Source organism: Bicyclus anynana, chromosome 11, assembly GCF_947172395.1.
Source record: "Bicyclus anynana chromosome 11, ilBicAnyn1.1, whole genome shotgun sequence".
In the NCBI taxonomy this organism is placed as follows: Eukaryota; Metazoa; Arthropoda; class Insecta; order Lepidoptera; family Nymphalidae; genus Bicyclus; species Bicyclus anynana.
In genome coordinates this window covers 12,115,726-12,134,003 of record NC_069093.1, presented here as the reverse complement: position 1 = coordinate 12,134,003, position 18,278 = coordinate 12,115,726, and the positions used below count along the sequence as shown (strand labels likewise).

The window sequence follows — 18,278 nt, the reverse complement described above, 5'->3', positions numbered from 1 at the left end:
CGTGTTTCAAACGGTGAAGGAAAAACATCGTGAGGAAATCTGCATATCAGAGATTTTTCTTCATTCTCTGAATGTGTGAAATCTGCCAATCCGCATTAGGCGAGCATGGTGGACTATTGGCCTAACACTTCCCGTTCAGAGAGGAGAGTCGAGCTCAGCAGTGAGCCGAATATGGGTTGATAATGACATTCATTTCGTAATAAACTTCGGAGCCAATAAATAAACTTTCACGAATTATTAGTAAATTCATTACAGACTTTCAACTTCACTTAATATAAGTGAGCAAAATATGCGTTCATTGAGATTGGGCGTAGAGAAAACAAAATCGTGAAAATATTGATGAAAATATCAATTAAATATAATATACTAACTATTGTGACGCATATAGTACTTAAGATTTCTATAGATAATTAAATGTGCTGTGTGACTCATTTTAAAATAAAGAATACCAAGTTCAAGGTTTGTTTGCTTCTAATTCTGACCATTGTTTAAGATTTTAGCTTCAACTTTTGAGACTCCTTTACTTTAAGTTTACGTAATCGTGTCATGTTCAAAGATTTATATTCTATTTGGCTAGTCTACAATATTTTATGCACGAAGCGTAATTCTGAGTAGAAATAAATATAAATAAAGTATAAAAATATCTTATTCTCATTACAACCTAGAAATAGAGGTAACTTTATTAAAAAATAATTCACATTCCACCACAGTTAATGATAAATTACGGAAACAAGACTGCTTCGGTTTTTTTATGTTTTCTCCTTATTTTTGATACCCGTATCAATTATTATCATAAGACTACTTACAATATAAGGTCCGACATCTTTGATAATAGTAATTCTTTTAGTACTTAATAATAAAGGACCGCTTTATTTTTATAAAAGTACACACTTGACTTTTTACATCGTTACTGTACTTATTGCAATATCTTATCTTGAGTTGTGTAACTTGGGTTTTCAAGTCCAATAAAGCGTAAAAAAGCAGCTTACGAGTATTATGCACAAACTTTTAAACTTATGAAACTAGTTCATTCAATGAGTGATTTGAAGATAATTTTTCTTGTTATACCTACTAGCAGGCATATTCATTGTCTTTGACTTATGCTAGTTGACTTATACGAAATTGAGATTCTAAAGTCCTTTTCATGAAAGAAGTCCCCCAGACGCGCTCATTGACATTTGTTAATGGCGGTCTTATCGGCATTAACCACTGGTCCGCATCCTAAGGATCGCACGAATTTGTGCAACAATTTTTATGCAGATAGTGGACGCACATGTATGATTTTCTATACAAAGAATGCTTCCGTTTGATGCGATGCGTCCGATACGATGTGTATCTATATGTAGACGCCCACCATTACACACCAACGCGTCGTCTATTTCCTATCTACTATCAAACCTTATATGCCTTACCACTATATCCAAAGTGAAACAGACTTTCAAAAGTAGAGTAAATCATACTTATATTTGGTTGTCCATTTACTTATAGAGCAAATGAGCTCACATAGATCTTACTCCACACGTGAATTACAATAGATAATACAACAAAAGATACGAGAGATAGCCTGACGATGTACCAGGGGAACATAAACGCTAGGAGCACGCAATGATCACTTTAGCCGTTGAGGAGATAAACAATGGTAGAACAACAGACTATTCTATAGATAACATCTTGATCACATCCATTACCTACTAATAAACGTAGGTACTTTCAGGTATGCTATCAAGAATTTTCCATAGAAGTGCTGTAATAATCAAAAGGCGAAAGTAATAATGAGTTTTACACAAATTGTTTGCAACTTAGCTTAAGGATTTATCTTTGGCCGTCAATTAAATATAGGGATTGGCCAAATCGGTTCAGCCGTTGTCGAGATTTGGGCTTAGCAACACATTTTATGCATGAAATTTTATATTATAGATTGATGTATGCGAATTGCAATGTTAGTGACTTACTGACTAAGTACAAATTACAATAAACCGCACATAGCGAGCATCCGCAATGTCATCATCATTATTAGCATGCGAACTATTACAATTTCAAATTCTTTTGTTTTTTTTATTGACGGTAATACGTTTGTTGTTTGTTAGTATTGTTAACCTAATATGCGTTTAATTTTAACCAACACGTGCTACAGTCACATAAAAATGATCTCACTTGGAAGGGACATTATCCTTTAAACAAATGTTTAAGCTAGTTTAGTTTTATTAAAAGTATTTTTGCCTCTCAATTATTTATTTACACTTTTTTTATTTACAACAATTTCGTGTATATTTTTTAAAATACAAAACTATTAAAAATTTATAAAAAAAAATGTAACCCTCCCGTTTAAGGGCATTTACGAGTAGGTCTGTTTATATCTACAGACATTTAGCGTGCCAGACACGCGCCGTGGCAGACAAAATAATATTCTTCGCTCGCTCGACTCTCGCGCGACTCAGGAATTGTTGCCTTCCTGTGCCTCTGTGTTCGACCCTAGATCCGAAAATCAAACGAAAGCTTCTTAAAATACCTATTGGTTGAAGCTTTTCGTTATAGTCATTGACATTAATGTAGCTATTGTTATTATTGTTAACTACCTCATTGGTGCAGTGGTAAGCCTATGTGGCATCGGATTATGAAGTCCTGGGTGCGAGTCTTAGGTCGGGTATCAAATGAGTATTTAGTTTTTTTCTATCAGTCGCAGACCGTAGTTATAAAGTTGGTGGTCTTTACACCAGTCCCTTGGTAACAAACGAAATGCCTTTGTAACTTTCATTATTATTTATTTAAAAATAAAAGATTCTGACGAATTGAGAACCTCTTCTTTTTTTGAAGTCGGTTAAAAAGCCCGACAACCCGCAATAGAGAACCATATTAGGTCCAAACATACAGTCGAACACTTAAGTGGGCGATTATAATAGGTTAATTGCAAATTTTTGTAACCGCAATAAAAAAACTCAGAATAGGCCTATGACACAGTTTTAGGCACAGCAAAGAATTACATAATTCTGTAATTAATTTTATTTATTCGGTTATATTAACGCTATAAAGTAGATAAAGAGTCATTATGAACTTAGTAGAACAACAATAGTGTTATCCAATTTTTCCATAGCACTAATTAACCTGTTTCGAGTTATGAACTTATATAAATTAACGAGAGCATGCCGTATGCGCAAATTGGATAATTGGAGTCTTTTTGTCAACGCTATCATACTTGCACTAGGGTCTGAAGTGTCTCACTACTGTGAATTTTTAATGTCTACTACTATTTGCCACTCGAACTCGATTTTCAGTTGCATTTTATGACTATCGTGAGAAAATGAGCACATATAATACTCGCTTATTTAAATACCAGTAAAATATTAAGCTTATTATAATTAAACAGTAAAATGTAAATTTTTGAATTAATAGTTTACTGATTATATGGGTTCGAAATTAGTCGGGCATACTTCGACGTTGTTTTACGTGAGTTTTAGCCGTGTTTTTATCATAAATTAATATTAAATATAAAATTAAACAAAAATAAAATGAAATATTTTCAAGAAATCTAATTGCTATATTACAGCGCCGGTGTAACTCTTTTGAATGGACAGTTTTGAGATATTATGCACCTTTATGAAGAACCACTAATTAGATGAGATAATGCATGGACTCAGGCATCATTGGACGTATTAGTGGGTAGTGACCCTGCTTTCTGCATCCAGGGCCGTGCGTTCGATTCCCACAGCTGGAAAATATTTGTGAGAATATTTCGTGGTTTCCAGTGTCTGGGTGTATTTATACATTATATAAGCATTTATATCTAGTATTTGACTTTACAATTTATAAAATGAACTTTCTTAGTACCCTTCACACAGGCTATACGCTTACATTGGGGCTCAGTAAGTGTGTGTGTGTATTATTTATTATTATTATTAGTTATCATATCAATATTTAATTTTTCTGTTTCGGGTGATATTTTTTTTTCAGCATTGTTATGAAGTTTCGTTATGGGTTTTTTATGAATTCACCTGTAGTTGAGTACAGTAAACATGTAAAAATGGATGGATTATTAGAAAACTGAAAGTAGTAGTAGATATTTGTTTAAGATTTTAATAATTTTAATTTAAATCTCGTATCTCACGTATCGTAGCACGTGCCTTAGATACGCGACTTTTCACACAAATTATAGCTATATTTTAATTAACTAACGACTATATTAGTTCAGATTTTAGTAGACCATTAGTAGGGGTTCAGATTTATAACATAGCTTTTGCCGTCGCATATTGTTTTGGATTGCGAACGGATAAATCAATTTCATTCTTTTTTTTCAGTCGCGAACTGATGTTGCAACAATGTTTAGGTATTCTATATTTTCTTTCGTAAGTAAATTCTATTTTTTGTTTTGTAAGGATATACACATAGGTTACTTTTTATCCCGAAAAAATCCATGGTTCCCGAGGGATTTGTGACAAAATTCCGCGCAGACGAAATCGCGGGCGCCGCTAGTTTCCACATATTTTATAGAACACAATCCATTCCGACTAACGTCGGAATTCGACCGTGCGAATTGATGAGTGGTATTAGTGTTAACTGCTTTTTTAATCATCGTTTATCGGATTATTTGGACTACAGAGATATTAGTGTGGCGATTTGTGCACTATATCTCCTGTCTAGCTATCGACAAAATTTGTCACTATAAGTCGCCATGTCTAAAACTGCATTACGATATTACGTGCACGATGTCATACTAATATTTCATTATTATGAAGGTAATAGGATTCTTAAAAATGCCACATTGACCCTGTTGCTAGCCTATGTGGTTTCGGATCTCTAGGTCCTAGGTTCAAGTCCGCGAGTATGAAATACTGAGTTCTTTTTCTTTTAAGAAATGTTCAGTCGAAATTAATATTTCGACTGAATTCTATACCCCTTACCTAATAGTGATAGTTAAAGAACCAAACATTCGAGCAGCGTGGTGGGCTTAAGCTCCAAATCTACTCTCTCCTTAAGAAGGATGGCCTTAATATAATAATGATTCATCATTCATCATTCACTCACTCGACAAAAGGCTACGCCCAAACTGGGTATCCATAACTTGCATTATATAATAAAATGTAACTTGTATAATTACTATTATATTGTATAATGTAATATGTGTGGTATTGCTTGATTATTAAATAAATAAATTATGAAATAGAAATCGTACCGAAGATTGAGGACGCCTGATCCAAGACGGGCCCACTTTGTGTTGATTATATCTCTTCACCATTCAGAGCTGAATGTTTTTCGCGCACAAACATGACTATTTTAGTGCGTGTTTTTTCACCTCAAAATGTTCCAATATTTTTATACGGTCGTGTTTACATCTGACGCCGACAGTGGTTTAGGTGAAATTCTATTCAGCGTTTAATATTTTAGCATTTTTCATCTATCCCTATTTTTTGCTGTGGCATTTTTAGTTGAATATTCGTAAACATTACGCTCAGTTTACTAATCTAGGATCGCGAGTATGCCATTATAATAGTAGCACATTATTGAAATAAATTACATTATGGTTAAGAAAAAACACAATATTAATATGTGTGGTTATTACTTAACTACTAAATTAGTTATAATCTGAAAATGTTATAATTTTTGAACTGCTGTTAAATTTTGCCATCATATTCGTGAGACCTTAACATATTTTATAAAAGCAACATTAAGGACCGGTAAAAAAATCCACGCAATGCATTTATGCATTCGACACAAAAGTATTGTCTAATACCAATAAATGTATTGTCTAAACATCATCTCTTACTTAGTTTTATTACTATTTGCGTCATAGGTTAATGGACTTTGAACGATTTATTTGATATCATGTTTATCCGTTTTACAAAGTTGCAAACTTACTCGTGTCAATATCTGCATGCGCTGAGCTTGTGCTTTTGATTGCAACTAAGTCAGGTGTTCTAAACCTTGAACGCCGCCGGCGTAATATCGTCGTTCGACCAGTTTTCTGAACGCCTGTCGATGGATCATGGACGATACCGAAACTAAAGCTCGTGTTTTTGAACTAATCGAGTACATTCATGTAGGTAATCTACAGTAGGAGTAATACGTATACAAGTATGACTATGTATTTATTAAAGAGTGTATAAAGCATATTAAGCGTTATGTAATTACTTACATGGACATGACACATAATATAAAACATTCAAATGAATGCGCAAGTACTATATTACTCAAGGAGCATGTACTACCTGTGCAAGAAATACATTCTACAAAGAGGATCCATCTGTGTCCATCAATGCATTACGTAGATAATAATTGCCATAAATTGAAAACTTAACCTATCACACCAATGTTGATTTCTTTCTATAACAGTACATGACCTCGCAATAACTATAAAATGTGTTATTCTGAGTTCATTAATCTGGGGCATAAATGTTAATCCTTTTGTGCCTGTAATTTTACCAACAACCCAAAATACATTTCACTTCCATCCACAATAACATTTTTAAATGATCAAAAAAGTAAAATGTTGGAAACCCCTGCATTAAATATTTGCTGCAGCAGATATATGATTCTAAGCATTACTTAGCAATGATTCTATTTCTTTGTGTCAGCTAAATATATTGCTGTCAACAATACCTAGTAGCTAACTTGATCAGAGAATTTCGATTCAGAGAAGTATGAAATGTTATTATATAAGACTTTCTTCAATAAACTGCGTCAATGTTCACGTAATAACTCAACGATAAGAACTGGACTCATCGTCGAGGGGTAGTGGTTCAATCTGCGCCCCGTTGGGCAATTGTCGTACTCTACAGTCTAGAGGAATTGGAATTGTTGGTCATATTTAAAAAGATATGGCAAAAATTCTTCAAAAATAAAAAAAAATATACGTTGAGTGTCCATGCAGTCTGCGATGGAAGCAGGCTAACTTGGCGGTACGTCTTTTCCGGTACGATGGTAACTAGCCACGGCCGATGCTTACCACCAGGCAAAAAAAATTAACCCTTCAGACTTCAGAAAGCTGCTTGGCGAATAAGCAAGGCAATACTTTCCCGGACCAACTATGTTACAAAAAGCTTCTACTACCAAAGCTACTTTGAGTTTGTTAACTTCTCTGTCTACGACTTATACTCAGAGTGTGTGTTTAGAAATATCAGGTGAAAATTTAATATTTTATAGACGATTATTGTCTTTACTGTTTTGAGCCGTGATAGCCCAGTGGATCTGTGACCTCTGCCTCCGATCCAGAGGGTGTGGGTTCGAATCCGGTCCGGGGCATGCACCTCCAACTTTTCAATTGTGTGCATTTTAAGAAATTAAATATCACGTGTCTCAAACGGTGAAGGAAAAACATCGTGAGGAAACCTGCACACCAGAAAATTTTCTTAATTCTCTGCGTGTGTGAAGTCTGCCAATCCGCATTGAGCCAGCGTGGTGGACTACTGGCCTAACCCCTCTCATTCTGAGAGGAGGCTCGAGCTCAGCAGTGAGCCAAATATGGGTTGATAATGATCATTGTCTTTACAATATTGTATCACAGAAATCTCAGTCAACGGACTAGATACATTGAATCAAATGGCAAAAGCGTGACATTTTTATAAGCGAGCAGTTCATAGGAAATACCAAGGAAACGGCTAATGTCGTTTGAACCGCCGCTCAGCGACGTTTGCTCACGACCACGAGGTTAAACGATTATGCAAGAGACGATTTGGTTCATAAGTCATAACTAACCTTTACTACACAGTACTGTAACAAAAGAGTACAAACCGAATGACTGTGGACTGAGTATCATTTAAAAAAAATTGTGAGAATACAATGATATAGAATAATATAATTTATTTTAGAATTTAAACTATCGTGAGTGTTATTCATGTTAATTGATTGTGAAACACGGTGAAAACTCACGTGATATTAGGTCGGAGTATGCCCGACTAGTTTCGAACCCATACGGGGCCCTTAGTCATGAGCTGGTCCTTGCAACCCGGCACGATTCAAAAAGGGGTACCCCGTATGGGTTTGTGGCCATGTTAAAAAAAACTACAATTAGAAAAACGTTATTTATTAGTTGTCTATACAAAATACGCGAGGCGGATGACTATAGGTGCGAGCAGGTTTGTAAAATGAAGTTATAAAATAGACTAAATTAAATATATTGATCATAAAAATCAGCTAAGTGCGAGTCGCATTCGCCCACCGAGAGTTCCGTAGAATTTTTTGAATATTTACTTCTAACCTCGGGACCTTAAATGTTGGATAGAATGATTTTCTTCTACATTATTTAATAGGTCCCGACTGTTTTCTAATTGCTTTCTTCTGGATTGAGCTTGTTTTTTTTTTTCTTTTCAGTTTTTTTATACTTTATGCAGTCGGGTTTTTTTATTTGTTAATTAATTTATTTATTGGAGTTTACTCCTTATGAATCGATTTTTCATATTATAGCCCTTGGTATGCAAAAAATATGGGCAATAAAATTCGATGAACAAATGACAGCGTTACGTTTTTTGTGCGCAACCTATTCTGCGCACTTTTCACCGTGCGCTGTTGGCGGACGCACTCGCCGCGGCCTGCTGCTCCTCGGTTGCGCACCTTTCACTTTTCAGGCGTAGTTATTGAGACGTACACAGTGTATGCTGCGGGGCAACATACACCTATTTAGACAGTCGATCTAAAAGAGCAAACTCCATTCGGGCGTCGGAGCTGACACACACGTTTTTTTTTTAATTTTTATTTTTTTACAAATTTAAAACAAGTAAACTCTTAACTACAATCTCACCTGGTGGTAAGTTATCAAAAATGGAAGCACAAGCGGGCTTATTTGTTAGGAGTAGGATGAAAATACACATCCCTTTCGTTTTCTACACGACATCGTGCCGGAACGCTAAATCGCTTGGCGATATCTTTCTCGGTAGGGTGGTAGCTAGCCACGGCCGAAGTCCCACCAGCCAAACTTGGACCAATTAAGAAAACCTCAATAGCCGAGGATCGAACCCAGGACCTCGGTCTAAATACCGCGCACGACTTCCAAATATTACCTGTCCAGTTAGGTTATCTTCGGATGATGATGCACTTAAATCATCTTATCTAAACGATCTTTATGTGCCTACTATCAGTTGAAATAGGGGTTTTATTAGAAAGTACACAATGTTGTTATTGATCTGATTTACCTTGAAAAGGCTTTACGAACTCCTCAGAAGACGGCACTGATTATAATTTACTTAATTGAGTAAAAAGGAAAATGATACCGGGAACCTTTTGTTTATGTTCGAGATTTTGAGTGGAAGCAAATATTAAAGAATCATATTTGGTCTCACTAATTTCGGCTATATATATTTTTCTTTTAATTTATATAACATTTTTAATAAAGAACCATTACAGGTAAAATTAGTATTACACAAATAGATAAATATTATACTATCGCAAAAATTTAAACATACCTATTATGTATGTTTAAATTTTTGCGATAGTATAAAAACTCAACAGATAAAAAAACAGATATGAAAGGAAGCGACAGAAGCTACACACATTTGTAAAAACTTAATAAAATAAATAATATATTTAACGTAGACATAATACAGGTAATTAATCGGTCAAGTTCGAGTTTGATTCGCTCACCGAGGATTCCGTACGTAGGATCGTAAATAGTTGATGAATCCAATCGCGTTCTTTTGTCGAGCTTTTTCCGAATTTTAAGATTTAATTAGAAATGTTTCGAGATGTTTTCCTTTACTTGTTGTCGGTCTATAACAATGTTACTTGCCAAATTTCATAGTCATTTCAAAGTCATTGTAATTTGTGTACTGAGTGTACTGAGACAACAAAGTTAATAAGGGTATAAGGATTCCGGTTTTTCCTTTCTATGTACGGAACCCTAAAAATAGATAACAATTAAAAGAAGCAACGATACAAATAGATAAACAATATCTTAGTTTCCACGATATTTAATCATGCCGACAGCTGTTTTAGAGTGATACAATCAATCACCTTTCCAACACTTCTGATAGTGATATGGTGTGTTTTGTCGGCAGTGCGAGCTTGGTGCGCTAGCGGCGAAGTTTATAAGGGATTCCGGAATTTATAGATAGAAAGGATTCTGGTTTTTCCTTTCTATGTACGGAACCCTAAAAATAGATAACAACTAGAAGAAGCGACACATTAGTGGCAACAATACAAATAGATAAACAATGTCTTAGTTTCTATATCTAATCTCATGCCGACAGCTGTTTAGGAGTGATACAATCAATCACCTTTCCAACACTTCTGATATTGATATGGTGTGTTTTGTCGGCAGTGCGAGCTTGGTGCGCTGGCGGCGCTGGCGGCCCGCGCGCGGTAAACGATCGCCGACCCCCGAGGATGCGCGCGCGCGCAGTACCACAGCGGAGCGCCGCCCGACCGCGCGCACGATGCTCAACATGAAGCTCAAAGAGCGCCTCGCGCTAGCCCTCAGCGCCTTCCTCGTCCTCTTCACCCTCATGCTGGTGGTCGACCTCCAAATGGACTATGGCATCTCTGGCCACAGGATACCTTTACATGGAAGGGTCAAAATTGGTGATGACACGGATAAAGGACGATCTACGTATATTGAATTTCGGAAACGGTTCCTGCAGAAAAGGTGAGAGTGCAGTGCAGTTTTTTATAGTGTTTATGTGTGGTTTTTTTATGGATTGTCTTATTTTTGGTATGTATTTTTATTTATATGTTGTTTATGCTTTGCTTTTATGAATTTCTATTCAAATATAAAAAAATATTTCGTCCGCTACTACAATTTTAACATTCGCGCCATTTTATTGTGTCCAGTTACATTGAGTGGAATTAAAATAATAATAGGTGTTATAAATTAAATCTTTACTAAGTTATCAAATCGATTGCAAATTGTATAAATATCTACTTGAAATAATAAAACTAAAGTGTTTGTTTGAACGCGTTAATCTCTTAACTACGCCAGATTTATAGTAAATACCTACCTAATTACCTACATCTCTATAGAATTAAATTGAAAGATCGATCACTGAGGTAGTCATCACATCAGCCTTATTTAACCGACCGACCAAAAAGGAGGAGGTTCTATGTTTGGCTGTATGTATTTTTAATAGTCTCTTGTTTAGGTAAAGATTATTAATTATTAAATAATTTATTTTATGGTGGGTCAAAATTAAACACAGTAGACAATAAACTATTATTAGTTAAATATTCTTGTCACAACCAATTGTGTTCTAAAACGTAGTTAAATTATTCCTTGTTTTGTTATCACAAATCCGATGACCTTTGATATTGGTCACAATACAATAATTAAGAATGACATTTCTCTAAGAAATACTTAGTCATAATGGCAAATCGTTAATAATAATCATACTTATTGTACGAACAAAGCAATGTTTTGACAATGTTCCAAAATAACTTTCACAGCAATTTCGATCATTCCTGTTCTAATTGATTTCATATTATTTACTAGACGCCCCGTGGTTTGACCCATTTAGTTTTTCCATGGGAATACGGATATAACATGTTACCTATTTGCTGATAATGTCGCTTTCAATCTATACTAATATTATAAAGAGGTAAAGTTTGTAAGTTTGTAACAATTCTTTGAAATGGGGTAATCTTCGGAACTACTGGTCCGATTTTAAAAATTCTTTCACCAATAGAATGCTACATTATCGGGGAGTGCTATAGGCTATATTTTATATTGGTATCATATATATTAGCCGAGTTATCACAGTTTTTGTCTTACAGGTCGGACTAAAAACCTTTTAAACAGACTTATTCGCATGCGCTGCCTTAACCATTGTGTAAAATTGAAATTAATGTATGGAGACTTTATGTATCTTTAAAAGTTCTACAAAAAAGTTCGCGACGCCATATATCTATCTTCTATATATTAGCAGATATAGTACCTTTTGTGTTTTAAAAATTATTAATTTTATATACTTAGGTTTACGTCATTATTTATACAACTAAACTTTAATCCGTATTAAAATAAATTGTTAAATAATCTCAAGGATATTATGGAGATAAGATTTGCCCTTTACAGTATGTTAATTACTTAAATAGTTTCGGAGATAATACAAAATTTCTAAAAGACGCAGTAATTCCGCTATATGACGCCCGGCGCTTTCATTTACGTAGTTCCCGTTCCCGTGTGAATATGGGGATCAAACATAGCCTATAACACTCGCAAATAACGTAGCTTTCTATTGGTAAAACAATTTTTCAAATCAGTCCAGTAGATCCAGAGATTACCTCCTACAACCACACGAACTTTACCTCTTTATATTATTAGCATAGGAGTCTCTATTTCTCTTGGTCATACCACCACTCTCGAAGGACTGGACCGATTTTGCTAGGGGTAGGAGTAAGATAGAGAAGTTACAAGAAGTTAGGGTAGGGTACGGGTAGGGAAGCGTAGGGGTAGTGTAGGGGTAGGGTAGGTTTAGGGCCGGGTTTAGGGTAGTGGCAGGGTAGAGGTACGGGTAGGATAGGGAAGTAGTAGGGTAGGGGTAGGATAGGCGTGAGATAGGGGTACGGGTGGGATAGGGGTAGGAAAGGGATAGGGTACGGGGAGGGTAGGTGTAGGATGGGGTTAGGGGTAGGATGGGGGTAGGGGTAGGATGGGGGTAGGGTGTAGGTAAGGTATGGGTAGGGTAGGGGTAGGTTGGGGTAGAGTAGGGGTAGGGTGGGGGTAGGGGTAGGGTAGATGTAGGGGTTGTGTAGGGTAGGGTAGGGGTAGTAGTAAAGTTGACATCGAAATTAACGCGGACGAAGTCGCGGGCGTCCGCTAGTTAGTGAAATAATTTTCAAATCAGTTTAGCGGATTAGCTGTAACAAACAAACAAACTCACTTTCGCATTTATAACATTAAGTATGACATATTTGATGTTGGAATCTTGAATTGTTTTAGTTTACTTGTGACCATTATCGTCGTGTTATCATTTTGTTTGCGTGTTTGACAGTCTCCGGAGATAACATAACTTAGTTCTGACTTCTTGGAATATTTTAATGTTATTTATATCTACATGCAATCACTTAACTCATACCAACGATAATTTCTGAGAATGCGTTCCTTAATGAATTCGATAGGTAGGCAAACATTCATAAACGATAGAACAAAACTTTTCGACATTCCTCTTGTATTTACTACACCTTTTTATTGAACAAGTATATTTGACTCTTACAATTTCCTAATAATATGTCTACCTAATTACTAAAGTATTTTTTAATTGCTGCGATTAGAATTGTTAAAAAAATTCTCAAGACCGGCTTCGATAATAATCAAACCTGAGTGGTTTATAATCTAACGATAAAAAAATTGCAACGTTATTAATCAAGTTTTAGTAAAAAAAACCATAGAATATCAGACTAATAACAACTTCGCTAAGCGAGTTATGGACAGGTAAATCAATTATTATGTAAACCGGTCAATAAATTAATAGCCTACATAGCTTAAGGATAACAGATAGCTAATTAAAAGGTCGTAGGTTCGTATCTTATCTACACATCATTCTACTTTGTTGTACAAGTGACATGGGACCAACGAGATAATCTCGTGAAGACGAAATACACATAATTCAACCAATGACGGCGCAACCGGAAATACAGCTATCTCTTTCTTTGCGTTGGTACGACAGAGATGGGACTGGGACAACTCCGACGCCGTTGGACGAAATTTTGTCTGTATTTCTCTTCACTGGTCGCATGTTAGCAATAAGGAGCTTTACTTAGTAGAAAAATTAAGTTTAGTAGCTCCACGGTAAAGAAGTCGGATGTAACATAGCAAGGACGTAGGTTCGAGGCTCGATCATTGGACTACATTGGACATTGGTTATAGTCTTAACACAGTCTTGACTGTTTGAAAGGAAAATGTTATTTTTTTGGCTGGTGGAAGGCTTCGGCCGTGGCTAGTTACCATACTACCGGCAAAGACGTACCGCCAAGCGATTTAGCGTTCCGGTACGATGCCGTGTAGAAACCGAAAGGGGTGTGGATTGTCTTCCTATTCCTAACAAGTTAGCCCGCTACCATCTTAGATTACATCATCGCTTACCATCAGGTGAGATTGTGGTCAAGGGCTAGGTAACTTGTAAAGAATAAAAAAAAAAACGAAAATTTTAATTTTTTTTTTTTGACTGCAGCGGCCGGCAAGAGAGGCATTGATGGACGAACGTGTGACACATAATTCGAAAATACATTTATTTGAAAATACAATTATTGAATGTACAATTTTAAAATTTAATATGGAATTGTTGGTTTGAGATAAACAAGGTTGAAGTTTGTTGTGTATTAGTGTCTTCAGGGTGATTCTGAATTTCAAAGATTTGATGGGAAGTCGATGGTCAGAAACACAGATTAATCAATAATATACAGATGTAGCGTACGGAACAAGTCGGTGTCGTACCCGTCACGGATACGAAATTCAAAAACGAATATTTTCTTTTCTCAGTACGATACTAACCGTCGCATCAGTAATTTACATTATTATTCAAGAAAAATGGCGTCATACGGTTTTAAAAACTGTTCTCAAAAACTAAAGAAATAAGATAGAGTTTTTTTTTATTGTTTATTATTGATTATTATATTAATTTACGTAATTGTTAGTGTTAAATATTGAAATACAAATTATAAAATAGTTTGTATATGCGGATGTCAAGAAGACGCGTGACTTTTGTTTTTTTTTATGGATTGCACCGGCTTCAGCACGCATTTTGTAAAGACTCTCTCTTGTTACTCTGTGTTCAGAAATGACAAAATTAAAAAAAAGACAGTTTTGTTCCCCGGTTAAGCGTGCGCCCAAGGTATAGTAGGTTACTGTCATACATTTATTATAAGCGTTACCATTAATTTGGGCCCTTCTAACTAATACAGGGCCCTTCCAAATCACGCTACGCCACTGCTCATGAGATTACAGTATTCAATAATACAAGAGTAGCTCAGAACCGTAGTCCTTACAACATGCCAACGTCCAACGGTTGATGTGATGATAAGTATGTTACTTATAATATTGCAATTTTCCTTAATATGTACTCGTAAGTAAGTTATGTCAAACAACAATAAACTTAAAACATACAAGTAGTGATTATATAGGTATTATTTGCATACAATTATGATTTAAACTCTAGGTATGCGTAATATTTTTTTTTATTTAACGACAAGTTAGCCCTTGCTCACCATATTTAAGTGACCACAGAGCACAAGCACTTTAGCTACGTTTAAGCGTTATGTGACTATGCTGTCTAAGATAGAAGCGGCATAACTTAGAACTGGAGTTACATGATTATTCTATCCATACCTCTGATGGAATGCTAAATCACATAAAGTGCGGCTGCTCAATTATTGCATTTTTGACACCTGTCAATGTCACTTTTTATATTTGTTAATTAATTGCTAACATAATTACGTTTATTGTGTTGGCATAATTGTTTAATATTTAATGCTATATGGTACTCGTTATTAAGGTTAATAAAATATAATTAAATATTGCATTGACATTGAAACTGACAGGTGTCAGAAATGCAATTTCTGAGCGGCCGGGCTTTATCAGAATTTATCAGTTTTAAAATATGTGCATTAAAACATACGAATAAATGTTTATTAAAACTATCTCTTCTTTTTAGTCCTATCGTGTTGATATTGTACGGACAAACAGTTTCCGTTGAACTATTTTATTTGCCGTATCGCTCTTTCTTTCTAGTTCGCGACCTACTAAATAATAATGAAACGTGTTACTCATACTAAGTACATACACGTCACTATCAACATCAGGCATAGTCATAATTATCTTAGCTCTTATGTACTCTAACTCACCACCACCCCTCGGTGTTGAGTCCAACCGCTCTTACCGTTGAGCTATTGAGGCTTTTGTACTGAAAATATTGATATATCGTTAAAAATAAATATCTTGAAGAAATCAAAGCATACATTGATGGAACAAAACGATACATGGATTTGAACCCAGGACCGCGTTCTCCGAAGTTACAGAGGCTTACCACTGTACCAACGAGACAGTATCGAAAGAAATTTATGATGAACACAAAAAAAAAACCATGGCTGGGTTTGTTGTGGGCTACAACAGATTGTGCGCTATTACAAGTCCCTACAAAAGTCCTGCAGTGGACGACTGGACGTCCATCGGGTGATATGATGATTAAGTATGTCCTATTACGGCAATCGGTGCAACGGCACTTGAAGTGGTTACCTAAAAGTTCAAAGCTTCTATACGCGATATCCCACCGGAAAGCCTGGAGGTTCTCTTTTGCCTTTTGTCTTGACCAATGCTTACTACCAAACTAGATAATCTATACTATTATTATAAAGCTGAAGAGTTTGTTTGATTAAATGGGCTAATCTCAGGAACTGGTCCGATTTGAAGGATTGGATCCTTTCAGGGTTAGATAGCCCATTTATCTAGGAAGGCTATAGGCTATATTTTATCCCGGTATTCCTACGGGAACGGGAACTACGCAGGTGAAACCGGGCGGCGTTTACTAGTATTGAAATATAGTATGAATTAACATGACCTGCACATCAAACTTTGGTTACCTATTAAACAAAATTATTAACGTCTTCAATTTGAAGGTGACCTCATTATAATATAACATTTTACGTTACATAGTGTATTAAATAAAAATACAATGCTATATTTATGAATTTAATTAAAATTGATCGTACTAATTAACTAAACAAAAATTTCTTATCTGCTTAGCCTCGCTCACTCACTTTTAGTAGTTTAACTTAATTTATGATCATTAATCGGTTTCATTGGAACCGAACACAAACCTGCAAATCTGATAAGCGTAGCTAATTCTCATTCTGCTCAATATACCTTACGAGACGTTTTTGATAAATTCTAAGCCACTCTATGTCAGTCACTGACGATCAAGTAAAGGGCCCTACTCACACATCTGCCGCAGGGACAATCTAGGGTGCACGGCGGTTGTGGCGATATCGGGAGTATCTCTACACACTTGCCTGCCGTGCAGTGTTCCAGAATAAGCCGAGCTGAGCACACGTATTGAGAATGGCACCCATATTATCGACCACTCAAAAGATTGGAGTAGCCTTGGCGCTTTCTGTGGTGCTACCTCAAAAAAAAAGGAAAAGGAGATACTGGGTGAAGAAATGGCTACAGAAAAGAAGTGAGTTATGCCACATGAATATTATAAAAGTACACATTTTGATTCTACGCTGTCTGTACGTGCACTCTGTGTGACAGCTGCTGACAAACTGACTGAGAAATTGCCCCAATCGCGCTACACACGCACCGACGGTAGGGACGACTTAGGGATCAAGGATAGTCTCGCGCCCCTGCCGGCCTGCCGCAGGGCCATCCTCTCAAATTGCCCCGGCATGCCTACACACATCACAATTAAGGATGCAATTAAGGGTCATCCCCACTCCTACACCCTAGATTGCCCCTGCGGCAGATGTGTGAGTAGGGCCTTTAAGCTAACATGCATGCAGCGCTAACGGCGTGATAAAACTGATCGTGTGTTATTTGCGTACGGCATGATGTCATGCACATAGCGACTAACATATAACTTGTTTATATTATCTTTTTTAAAAAAAAATCAGTAAAAATTCTTAACCCTGACTTGGTGTTAACGCCAAAAAGTGGCTAATTGCTAGTGCGGCCTTGGCCTTATAATTGCATAGTAATTCATGTTAACGCAGAAGTATGACCTTGATGATAGTGCGGTTGAGTCCTATATGCTAGTACGGTCTACCTTATTAGAAACTAGCAGATTCCCGCGACTTAGTCCGCGTGGAATTTAGTTTTTCACAAATCCCTCTTGAACCATGGATTTTTCCGGGATAAAAAGTAGCATATGTGTTAATCCAGACTATAGCATATCTTAATACTAAATTTCAGCTAATTTGGTTCAGTAGTCGAGGGGTAAGAGAGTAACAAACATTCATATCATCAAAATCATCAGTTTTCGCAAATCTCGGGAAACCATGGATTTTTTTAGGGATAAAATTTCCAATTTCCATTCCAAATTTCAGTAGTCGCGGCGTTAAAGTACGTAAGTAACAAACATCCAAACAAACATATATTCAAACATCCATAAAAACTTTCGCGTTTATAATATTATTAGGATATGTTGTGTGATTTTTTTTTAATTTTTTATTTTACCTTTTTATATTTTAACTTTACAAGTTAGCCTTTGACTACAATCTCACCTTTTTAAAGTTGTATTTATCAATTACTAGCGTACGCCCACGATTTCGTCCGCGTGAAACTCGGAAAGGAGATAGATTAGGTTTACTCCCGATTAAAACATAGCGGAAAAGTCCGCGATGGTCGCAGGATTGCTGAAAAACTAAATTTC

At 36.0% G+C, this 18,278-nt stretch overlaps 1 protein-coding gene across 1 annotated transcript in view; it reads left to right on the top strand.

Annotated features, from left to right (window-relative positions):
* The window catches only part of LOC112050503 (extracellular serine/threonine protein CG31145), a 134,833-nt gene that overhangs the window by 66,972 nt on the left and 49,583 nt on the right, over nt 1–18,278 (top strand). The window contains exon 3 of the mRNA XM_024088779.2: nt 10,244–10,567. Within this exon, the coding sequence (XP_023944547.2) occupies nt 10,359–10,567 (209 nt within the window). The 5' untranslated portion in view covers nt 10,244–10,358. The remainder of the gene's footprint in view (nt 1–10,243; nt 10,568–18,278) is intronic.